This window comes from Epargyreus clarus, unplaced genomic scaffold, assembly GCF_041222505.1.
Source record: "Epargyreus clarus isolate Ecla_fem2 unplaced genomic scaffold, WU_Ecla_fem_2.2 ptg000018l, whole genome shotgun sequence".
Lineage (NCBI taxonomy): Eukaryota > Metazoa > Arthropoda > Insecta > Lepidoptera > Hesperiidae > Epargyreus > Epargyreus clarus.
In genome coordinates, this window is record NW_027332226.1 from 6644729 (window position 1) to 6656980 (window position 12252).

The 12252-nt window shown below is 34.5% G+C and overlaps 1 protein-coding gene and 1 long non-coding RNA gene across 15 annotated transcripts in view; both read right to left on the minus strand.

The window, feature by feature from the left end:
* Positions 1-12252, minus strand: part of dac (dachshund family transcription factor) — a 181079-nt gene that overhangs the window by 10021 nt on the left and 158806 nt on the right. For all 14 annotated transcript variants that reach the window (XM_073082541.1, XM_073082533.1, XM_073082542.1 and 11 more), the window contains one exon: positions 231-377. In XM_073082541.1, coding sequence (XP_072938642.1) covers positions 231-377 — 147 coding nt within the window. The remainder of the gene's footprint in view (positions 1-230; positions 378-12252) is intronic.
* Positions 7301-8105, minus strand: LOC140749478 (uncharacterized). Its single transcript, XR_012103101.1, has 2 exons — positions 8056-8105; positions 7301-7788 (listed from the first exon to the last, which is right to left on the minus strand). It is a non-coding gene; the product is annotated as an uncharacterized LOC140749478 (long non-coding RNA).

Below are 12252 nucleotides of genomic sequence, written 5' to 3' on the forward strand. Positions count from 1 at the left end.
AATAAAATCTTTCATTTCGTAAAAAATAATTATCAAAATAATGTCAAGTGTTTAGATATCAAATAATATGTGCTAATCATAAGTGATTCTTATGACCCGTAATCAGATTTATTGCATGAAATTAAATTTACATTACCTTACGATCTCATACAAATCGAAAAAGAAATACTCCCACTAGATGTTCAATCGCCTTGAAAAAATTTTCGAAATTTTAATTAATATGTGTTTACCAGTGACAATTCTGAGGATCTCTGCGGGCGCTCCCGATTGCTTCAATGCCTCTTCTATCTTTTGCCGTCTCTTCAGCTCCATCTCCAGCTGGTCCTGCACTTGTTGCCGCTGTTTCCGCTCCTTCTTGAGACGTTTCTGGTACATTACTGAAAATGGAAACTAGGTTAGATTTTATGAAAATAAATATGATCTCTATAATATTTTTCATATACGTACGTAAAACTAATGGAGGATTTAAGGTGATGCGCAGCACCCATATTTTTTTAATTATTTTTTTAGCATCTATAACCAACAATGATCATTTAACAATTGTATTTGATATCTCTATAATTAAGAACAGAAAAAAGAACAAAACCCTATTTACACGGGACAATTATTTGTTTAGAAAACATCACTTCCTTTGCATATACAAAGAACTTAAAGACGGAACAAAACCCACAAAAGCTGCACGCTATTAGAAAAGGAATAGACAAGTCTTGATAGAAAAACTAGATAGACTAGTTTAGATAGTAAGTGACCACCCTTTGGTTATCTTTGCGGTTAACCAGGAGTGCACGCATTGTTATATTCCGGTTTGGAGGGTAATAGAGCGAGTGAGGGATTATTGGATAGAGGGTTGTGGTGGTTTTGAGTGCCAGTGACCGCATACCGTCAGGTGAACTGCACTGTTATGAGAATAGTGCAAGTGCAAGGAATTTGACGTCATTTTTATTGACTAGCTATTGCGTCGCTTTTGATGTTGGATTATAGGTACTTCAAATGTTTGTGTTTATTGTCTTTCTGAGTGAGAGAGAAAGTTAAGAGATAAGTAAATCAAACAAATACATTAAGAAGTTCAAGTGAATGAGAAAATAACCGAAGCTTAAAATAAACAGCTTTGCATTTGAACGCCATGTTTTGATTTCACGTTTGCAAAACGATAAGCGATGCTTGCGTTATGAAAATCTCGAAAATTGTATCTTATACGCGTCCCTCTCACTCTTGGGCTTCAAGAAACATTGCATACGTGCCTGCAGAGTACGCTTCTGACAAAACAGGTCAATCATTTTGATTCGCTTTAGTTTCTTTCGATCTGGAATAAGCTTGTCGATAATCGTTGAGTGAGTATGTGATGATACATTGTCTCTTTTACGTACTCAACGTTTCAATATTGTTGTCTTTTTCACTCAGATATATGAATAACGAAAGATGAATGTATTCTCCGATGGACCCGCTACTAAAATACCATACCTCAGAATGTTTTGCATAAATTTATGACATGAAAATATTAAAATTTGCCAGATTTTATCTCCATGTGATTATATTGAATATAATGAATGTTTTATGTAAGAATTGGTAACACGGATTCTATACAATTTGAGCAAAAATATTGCTCGAAAGATAAATTTGCGATTTCCAAGAAAACAAATTAAAATACAGCGAAATTATTTGTTTCCAATCTTTAGTAGGTAACTTATTATAATTTGTAGTCGAACAGCGTTCGCCGTTCGTTTGCTGAATAAGAAATATAAATCTTGAAACATTAAATAAGTTTGATTACTTTGATTGAAACTGTTTATTGGAATTTCTATTAAATATTCATACGCAGTCGACTAACTTTATCGAATATTCCTTTTATATGCCTTTGAAAGAATCTGCTTATGAATTCAATCAACATAAAGCCAACAACATCAATATTAAAAACATTTCAATTGTAATAGTCCCAAAAAAATATAGCCTTTCGAATATTTTTGCAAATCCACGAAGTTGTTGGCTCATTTACGTAGTAATAAAAAATAGATCATGACCTAAGAGTTGGAAATAGCTAATGTGGAAAAAAAAGGTTTTCTCATTAAAGATTCGCTAGTAATTAATGTTGGTGCTAATGAAACGGTCGGGTTCACCAGCGATCGACTCCTGCGCATCATTTGTCATCTCGTGACCTTCGCCACGGCTCGTAATAACGAACATTCAAATGGTTTATTTTTCAACCAATCTAACTGCTTAGAAGTTAGCCTAGTTGTTCGCTAATTACGATAATTTATGCACGCAAATGATTTACAACTAAAAATAGTTCAATATTTTGAAATTGCAATGTACTTATTTGCATAAGTGTGCTAATGATTATTGTGTGTAATTCTAATATTAGCATTTTGCAAACATTTCTTGTTTATTTTCTTTGCAAACACATAAAATATAATTTAGTTAGTTACTTGCATATTTATCTTGTCTTTAAATTTATGTTTAATCAACTTAGGTAAGTATTTATACATGGTTTATTTTATATTATATTCACGCTTAAGAAGGGTTTACCTAATCACAGCATGGTCACTGGACATAATACATATCGTTAAAAGTCTCTCGTGTGGAAATATTTTTATCAATCAGTGTGTTATTATAATAGATGTTTTAACACGAGGATGTAAAGGTTTCGCCAATACAAAGGTGTTCATCCAGAGGTCCACTCGGTGGAAAATTCATCGGTCCGTCGAGTCCGAACATCGATTCAGTCTAACACCTCTGAAAAACGGTTTCTCACTCGACTGACGCTTATTTTTGGACCTTTCATCCCACGTTATTTATCTATTAATGCGTAAACCTCTAATTACTCAAAGCTTACGACCATAACAATTTTAGACCGCTACCTCAACTTTTCTAAGTAAACATTGTGCATGTTGGAAATTTTCTCCTCATCGTTGTATCATTAGAATCTTAGAATGTAATATCGATTTTAATGAAGCAGAAGCAATAACGTCGGAACTCATTGTTTTTTTAAGTCAATATTTGTCCATAGCGGTCGGCATCGCTTTGTGATTTAATAATCCGCTCTACAGCTTCTACACTCTTGAGTTCATAAGCAAAGATGAATCGTAATAATTCTTCAATCGATTATTTCAATTGACTTGTGAAAGGCGAATAGAACAAAAGTTTAAATCCTTTGTTGTCAGCTTTGCGGCCATCAATAGTTCTAATTTTAAAGCACTTTGGTTCGTATGATATTATATTCATTGTTCTATTGTTCTTTTGAAGTCGAGCGCTTTAATAAATTTACTTCTGTTACGAGTGAAGTCACCGTCAATGATGTGAGATACTTTTTGCATGAACGGTTTTTGGGCACTGAAGTATTTTTGGCGAAACGTTTTTAATTACATCCAAACACGAAATATTGTTGATTGTTTTCTCATTCAATCGTGGCAACGTAACGGTAGGTATACGGCAAAGTGAGTGATGTGAAGCGAAACAATTCGACGACCGAGCGTATGAATAAAAGCGTACCACCGAAATATTGAAGGAATCCGTTCAAAGGGAAAAAATGCAATAAAAAGTCCAACCCAATACAGAATGGGAGTGTGGTTAAAAAGCAACGAATGAATATGGTTGCGAACATCCGTTGCAGACAAAAGTTGGGCTACTTGACTATGCAAATTATATTTGCGGACCGCCGCGGTTGAGACCCGATCTCCGACGTTTCGTTTCACTTTTGCGTATATAACGTGTATTCTTTTCATATTTTCATCCGATTTCCTTCCCCTCGTTCATTTTGTTCCGTTTTTAAAAGTCGCGGAACAATGCCGCTTTCCGCGGGGCTTATTCGCCGCGAGCCGTTTTCTTGCATACCGCTTCTTTTCTTATTATTATATCTCTTTATGTGTATCCAGTTCTCTTTCTGTAATACTTTCAACTCATAAATGGCTGATACCGTCCCCTAGGGTTTGTTACTCGAATAACATGTAAATGAGCCGTTGCTACAGTAAAAAAATATATTTTTACTTCCTGCAGTATAATGGCTTGAAAGTATCATGTTTTATTTTTAATTAAAGCGCAGCATACGACGTACAAATTATTTTGTCGTCGATTCATTATTACTATTCTTCTAAGTAAACATTTAATTATTACACTATGCAGTTTTTTCATATAGTAACAGAGCAGTTTAGGATGTATGTGAGTACTTATGACGTGTCCTAATGGATGCTTCCAGATTAATATTAGGTATCTACTTAAGTTCTAATAAGTGACAACCATAACAATTTTAGTGTGTCAAAATTAATGTAATTATATGGTGATAACTATTAAGTTACTTATATATGTGTTAGTTAATTGAACTATTAAGTTTAATTACATAATATTATAGTAGATTTTGTATTATTTTACAATTAAAATATAACCAGAGTTAAAATTTCGAGTACTTCAAGGGGTAACGTAAGCCAGTATCTAACACCACAGTCGATAGTTTCGTACGCGGTGCACCGCGCAATACTCAATAAGAACCGACTTTTATACCTCACTCCCCTCGCACTGGCGCTCAAGCTATTTAGATAAGTCTTTTTTATAGTTCTTTATTGAAAATAAATTGCCTAGAATAAAATCAGACACAGTCGGAATGGCTTTCCGATAGATGTGTATGAAATAATGTTTGTCAGATAAGATGCGGCAGTTATCACAGCGTATGTTCGGTTGCAACGGTTATCCATTGGAAATAATAGTCTCTTCGGGGTAGATAATAATTTATTGTATTATAGAAGTCTGATTTGCTATTGAGAGGGCACCGACTTGTATTTATTTATATTTAAATTAAAAAATAGCGTGTTTGAATATTACTAAGTTCTATAGTTTCGAAAAGGGCCAGTAATTTTGTTCTACTTTTGTTAAACCAATTGATGTACAGTAGATTATACATTTAATTATTTTTGTTTGAGACAGCTATCATCTTGTTACTTGTGGACGCTTTCATGCTACAAAAAATCAAATCTAGACAACTCTGCCACCTGTTGGTCAAGAAGTACATTTCACGCTAGAACCAATTATTCTCATTTACAAATCTGTTTCGTATCGATTGCGTGGTTTTGGAAATTAGTGTGTAGGAATTACGTGATTTATATCTCTTAATAACTTATAAACAATAAATGTAAAACATACTTGTCTCATTTTCAACGGAAAGCATTATTTTATGTGAAACTCACTAAAACTGTCCACGCCGTCCCTATCTAAGTCCGCTGACAACCGTTTAGCTTTTTATCTATTTCCTCTGTTTTATTTCGGAAAATTTATGAGGCGAGTGGCTCTTGCGATAAACATTTTCCTCAAAATTGTGCGGATTATTGTTCTTGTCGGACGAGTGGGGACTTTAAGTTACGAGCCTGCGTTGACCTTCACCAATAACATGTGATACATTCACGTACTTCTGTTTATGACTTGGTTGATGTATCGTCGGAAATAAGAACGTTTGTTTTTGAGTTAGGTTAGAACTTTATTTCAACCGCATTGAAGAATTTACTAATACTATATAAAAGTCAAATGTATTTATGTAGGCTAAGAAAGTGTTCCTAATAGGTAGTCCACATTATCTGGTTTTAATGTAATAAGGGATATACTTCCTTATATTAAAAAAATAAAGAGGTTAACGCGTACCGTCTTAGATTTATAATAGTATAACAATGGAGGAATGATTAGAGTTGGTACATTAAATTTTATGAAAATTTCTATCATATAAAAGTTCATAAAACATAATAATGTTTTTAGGCATATTCCATAATGTCACATTCCATTGCGCGTTCCGATTCAGAATCAACAATAAAGGGAGCGAAGAATTTTTTTTTATGAAAAAAAGAGAAAATCGCGAGCACTTTTATCAACCGATCAAAGGGCCGGACGGACATTCCGACTTCTTACGACGTTAGTAAAAAATACAATCTCTCTTTATAGTTACCATTCCACTGGTTATTATATCCGTATCGATACGGCTGAACTTACGGAGCGTGAAATGCTCGATTCTCGATATTGCAGCCCCCGGCGTCGGCCGCTCAATTCGGACAATTTAAACTTAAAATCCACTTCTTACAGATTAGAGTGTGTTTGAATATTTTTGTCACGCCCCGTCATTAGTGATTTTATCTGAAAGTTAAGTTCCACTTATGTATTTTATATACGTACTGCCTTTCTATCAGAGACGTACGTAGTAGCTAAGCAATGGATGTGTGACAAATACACAAAATTGAATGCTTGATTTTTATTAAACGAAATTTAAATCTTCTATCGCTTAGTTATCATGCACATTTCTCGTATATGCATGCTTATCCTCAACTGTGAATCTGTTTACGATTTATAATAACAGAAGTGAGCCTACTTATCTCATTCGTATCTGAATAAGTTTATACATGAGATGCTCCCCGTAGTACTAACATCCCGGTGCAAACTTCACAGGTTTTATACCTGTAATAGATGAGGCAGTAGTGACATCATAGCAGAATAAAAAAAGGAAAAACCTTTACAGTTGTATTGCATGGAAGCTGAGTATAACTACTGAAGCTTATTTACTGATCACTAATTATATTCTTAATAGTCGACGTTTTGTTAAAGATTCATAGTAGGTACCTTTTGTTCGTAAAATTGCGAATAAGTTACCTATATCACTTAAAATGATTTACAGAGACTTTTGATATTTATTACAACATCCAACTCCCTTACAATCAAGTTGCAAGATATTTATATTTAGTTAAATTTTCATGTAGGCATTTGAAGGATCTAATAAATATTCATACATTGATTAGGTCGTCAAATACTTTACACACTGGTATCTCGTTAACACGTCTGTGGTAATTTAAAACGCAAATTACGTGTATTTAAATTCAAACTTTAATTAATATCTGTGACACATTAACCCTTTACACCCGAAGATTTTTTTTCGCAATTTCCGATTCAAAACGTTTATTACGGCTTTTTATATAGCTTAAGGGATCTACAAAAAATACGAAAAAAAATCCAGAGTTTATACGTAATCCAGAAATCGACCCGCACGATCGTGAGTCTCCGGTGGGAACTGTCACACTCACGATTGTGAAAATTGCAAAAAAAAATAGTTTTTTATCAAAAAATATTAGAAAATTAAAACAATTTGGAGATATTTAACATCACTGTCTTTATTTTCATTAGTCTTTATAAAAAATCTGTCTTGGCAATGAAACCTAAACTACGTAATTCTATGAAAATCAACATTCTTCTTTCTTCCGTTACTGCCTCCGTCTTCAATCCAGGTCTCCAAGGCGTAGGTATTCTTGGCTAGGGAATACATCCAATGATAATGCAGATGGAGAAAACTTTAGCCATATCTATTGCAATTAAATTAAGTTTTCGACCGGTTCTTCTTAGATAATATAAATTTGTGCATCTGGTTACATATCAAGAGCCTCATAATTAAAATATTAAGAAAAATATTTCTTTGGAAACTTTACTGGAGATGTTGGTAGGGATGTGTAGACCTTTTCAAGACAGAAAACGTATTCTTTTCCAAGCTATTTTTCGATGTGTTGGACGTGAAGATGCTCGGCGGCGAGAAATTTCTAGGGATGATTTTAAAGTAGATGGTTGAGGTTCAGGCTCAAGTTCCAGATCCAATTCTAGGTCAGTTTCTATTTGAGGGTCTGCATGTGCTTCTGGATCTGTTTCAGGGCACAATTCTTCAAATTGAAACTCTTCTAATCTATTTGGTTGAAGCTCTTCACTTTCATGAAGATCTTCAATGTCCGATACATTTCTCCTCACCCCGCACTGGCAAAATCTGATCGTCATTTAAATGTACCCCTAAAATTGAAACAAACAAAATTGATATTGACGAAACTTACACATAACTGGTAATAGCAATAAAAGCATTTTCATCAAACGTTATTCTGCACCAACAACCGTAGGCACACGATCGTAACAATTTGAAATTTGCAACCTAATTGTATCTAAATTGCAAGTTAATCGAATAAACTACTAAATTCCACGTATTTAGTGTTCTTTTAACTTTCAAATTAGCTATAATTAATAATAGATACTAAACATTTAATACCAAAAATAATTATATACCTGTGACAGTGCGCGGGTCGAAAAAATCTACCATCTTTGGACGAGTCCCTAGCACAACTGCTGGTGAAACTCACGCTCATATAATCTCGGGTGTAAAGGGTTAAGTTAAATATGATTACAGATTTAATGTCACATACAAAGTTACTAAACAAGTATGTACGAGTATTGTTTTATTACGAGATGTTATTTACGATTTTCATAAGAACTTATTGTTAATGACGAATAATAATGAAATTTACTTAGTTATCTCTTAACAATGTTTGTTCAATGGCACAATGGCAGTGATAGCCTAGTGGTTAAGAAACTCCGCCTCTCAATCGAGGGTCTGAGGTTCAAATCCCAGGCACGCACCTTTGATTTTTCAAAGTTATGTGCGTATTACAAATTAATTATCACTTGCTAAACGGTGAAGGAAAACATCGTGAGGAAACCTGCATACCTGAGATTTGAAAAAAAAAAAATCTCAAAGGTATGTGAAGTCTACCAATACGCACTTGGCCAGCGCGGTGGACTATGGCCTAATCCTTCTCATTATGAGAGGAGACCCGTGCCCAGCAGTGGGACAGTAATGGGTTGTTGATGATTAATGAATGTTTGTTCAATACACAGTGAGGTATTTTAATTTTTGAATGTTTATAAATAATGTTTTGGGTTTTAAGAGGAAAATAATCTTTCAAATCAAACTATTAATATTTTAAATATAAAGATACACCTATGGTGTAACATTTACGCTATTTTAAAATTACTTCGTTTTTCGACAATAGAGTGGATCCTCTATATATAAATCCATGGATATAGATCCATAGAGTTCTCATCTATGGATCCTTTTATTAGTCATTCGGGAAAAACCCCTAATGTACGAATTATACCAAAACACTTAACAAAAATCAATAAGGAGTAGCTAAAACATAAATAAAAAGCAAAGAATACATAAGAAAAACATCGGAATGTGTGGGTGTTCGAATATTTCATTATTTTCGTTGGAATGGTTCATCGGGCCATGCTTCCTGCGACATCCGTGTGGTCGAAACACGACACCATTTATTAATATGCCTGAATTAATAATATTGTAGATATTCCCGGCAGGGCCTAAGTATCGCGTGCGAATGATGTTATTGTAAGGCTTCGGTGCATCGTTTTGAAAATATCGATTTACATTCGATTCTAAACAAAGTAGTGCGTATTAGTAGCGCGTAGTAGTGGGAATTTTATAAACCCGAACGTTTAAATAAAACGAGACCTTTTGTTGCATTGCATTTTGTTCCTTAATTAATGATTAAAAATAAATGTTCTTTGTTTAATATTTTTTAATTAAGATTTCGCAGGTAAATATATATTTTTTGCCCGATGGTAGGTTTCTATGCAAACTATAGCTATTTTCATGTGTAAGTTGTGTAGAGATTGTTTTAGTTGCATCGAAAGCCTCGAGATATTTGAGACCAAAGTTTCCGCTTTGGTTACGAAATAATTTGCAGAATCGAATCCATGAAGCGAATCAAGCCTCAGTGTGTACGGAAGGAACAATTTCAAAATCTTACAAATAAAATTCTCGTGTCACAGTGTTAGTTACCGTATTACTCCTACGAAACGGTTCGACTCCGGCGGCACCACCGCCACACCTATTTCTACCTAATAACAGCAGTGTTAAGCGCTGCTGTGTTCCGGTTTGAAGGGTGTGGTAAGGGAGACAGACTTTTCCGAGGCGTTCCAGCTTAGTCCTCAGGGGTAGCGGCGCATCTGTGGCCGACCTCAGGTAGGAATATCTAATCCTATCTGGGGTTGATTACAGATGTCCATGGGCGGCAGTAGCCACTTACCATCAGGTGGACTGCATGCTCGTCTGCTACTCTTATATTATAAAAAAAAAAAAAAAAAAAGAAACGGCTTTATTTTTCGATTTGCACCAAATTTTATATGCATATTCAGTAGGTCTGAGAATCATCTACTATCTATTTTTTATACCCTTAAGTGATAAGGGTTGTTCACCCTTAACATTTTTTATTTATATGGCAACATAACGTTTGCCGGGTCAGCTAGTATTGCATAAAAATACATATAAGGTCTTTGTAAGTTTGAGGTTCCATAGATCCTATAGTTGGCCTGTTTAAAATGATACCTAGTAGTACTTAATATCAGAGATCAAAATATTTCAGAGTTTAGGTAGTCTAACGCCCGTTAATCAAAATAAATCTATCTGATGATTAGGCTACCAAAGATCCACATTAGACAAGTTCTGCAATTTCTAATTGACAATTTTCTATCTTTGTAAGCAAAATTTGGACACATTGAGTCTAATAACAAGTTTGCATGAAATATTTTACTCCCAAATTGTATGCTCTTCCATGTCTATTGTAATATTATTATTATATGTATATTTTACTATAATTTCGTCGTTATTATAATGTGCAAACAAGCCATCAAATCCCACCATACATGTATATTCCGTTCCGTCATAATGGAATATTTATGTCACATTTTATAGTATTGACCCTATATAACTCAAATTGAACTCTACGGAATTGTGACCGTAAAAAATATTTAATCATTATTTATGGCCGGTTGGACATTTAATTTGGGGATTTATTACTGGATGTTAACTAAAATAAGTATCTAATAACAACTGAATATAATTCCATATTTATTTAATATGTTGAAAATTATAATTATGTATGATCGATCGTGTGTCTAAGAAAAATAAATTACTTCCTATTATTAATTAAACTATTTTATAATAAAAATATTTCTAAGTTATCTACATAGGTATCACTAAAATCGTTTTCATTCATAAATACAATTATTTCGTTTTTGTAACGCTCGTGTCATCTAACGGCATCTAATGGAAACTGAAAAGTTTACAAAACAAGACAATACCATTAGTGTGGCTCTATGAATACCATATTAGAAATTGTACATACGACGTACATAGTTTATGTATTATCTATATTATTGGAAATAAGTATGAGTATAAGCTTAGGATAGATCTATAATCTATCTATATACCTATCTACCTTTAGTAAAAAACAGCCATAGATCACAACACGAAAAAATATGAACAGAGTTTTAAGTTTGTCCCCGTACAATATTGTAAAACAGAGGCGCAGGTAAAATTCAACAAATATTGACAATGGATGATTGCAACCGGCCAGCCAGAGATCCCCTTGGCAAACTGCGAATTAAAATGGGGACGAGAAAAATTAATCCTAATGCGATTTTAATGAACCCGAAATGAACGAATGCAATAATGAATTGTTAAGCCGCAGGTTACTCTTTTTGTATTAAAGCGGAATGGAATGGAAAAAAGATAAAGAAAACTTACAAAGACGAGTGATCAGTTATGTAATTACAAAGACATAAATGATAAAACATACGAATTGATAAAAATATCCATATGATTAAATTTTGTACGAATTTTGTTAAAGCATTTTAATGTACAAAACATATTCTGTTACATTACTTCTTGAAATGAGGCTAGGATTACAGCCGTGGGTGCGCATAAAGCGTAGACAAGATAAAATGTAATAATAATTAAGGCAGAACATTGCATAAAGACGCACGCCTTAACATCGAGTATAAAGCACACAAGCGCTGAAAATGTACACCTGAAGTCTGTACCCGCTTTTGCATTAACGAATGCGGAAGCGGCGCTGTGCATACAGGACGCGTTGCATCCCTTTTCTCCATTGCTGGATGCCCCCTCCTCGTCGCCCCCCACCTCGGAGAGTGCCTCTCGCTCGAACCAGACGCCTCCAGCACACCATGTCCCACCCGTGCGTTCATTACCTCCACGCGGCGACGACCCAACAATTCAAGTTTGCTTTCCGCCACACAATCTACGCTACCAGACTGACTAGACTACACCCGTATACCGGCCACTCGAATAATAAAGATGCAGAAATTAACCCGACCGCACTGAAAAAGAGGAAACTAAGTGAAGCTATCTCGACTTGAATGGAGGTAATGCAACGCGAGCACTCGTACAGCGAATGAAAGAAACTCGTCGGGAACGAGATGAGTTTGTTGAAACAGAGGGTAAATGTCAACCGCGGAATAAAAACAGTCAACAGATAAATGCAAACGATAAACACATGTACCAACTGAATAAGCGAGATGTGAAAGGTCCTGTTTACTCCCTTCAATGCGGTTTCAAGTAGGAAAACATACACGAATCCGAATTTAGTTGTGTAAGTCAGAAACTTT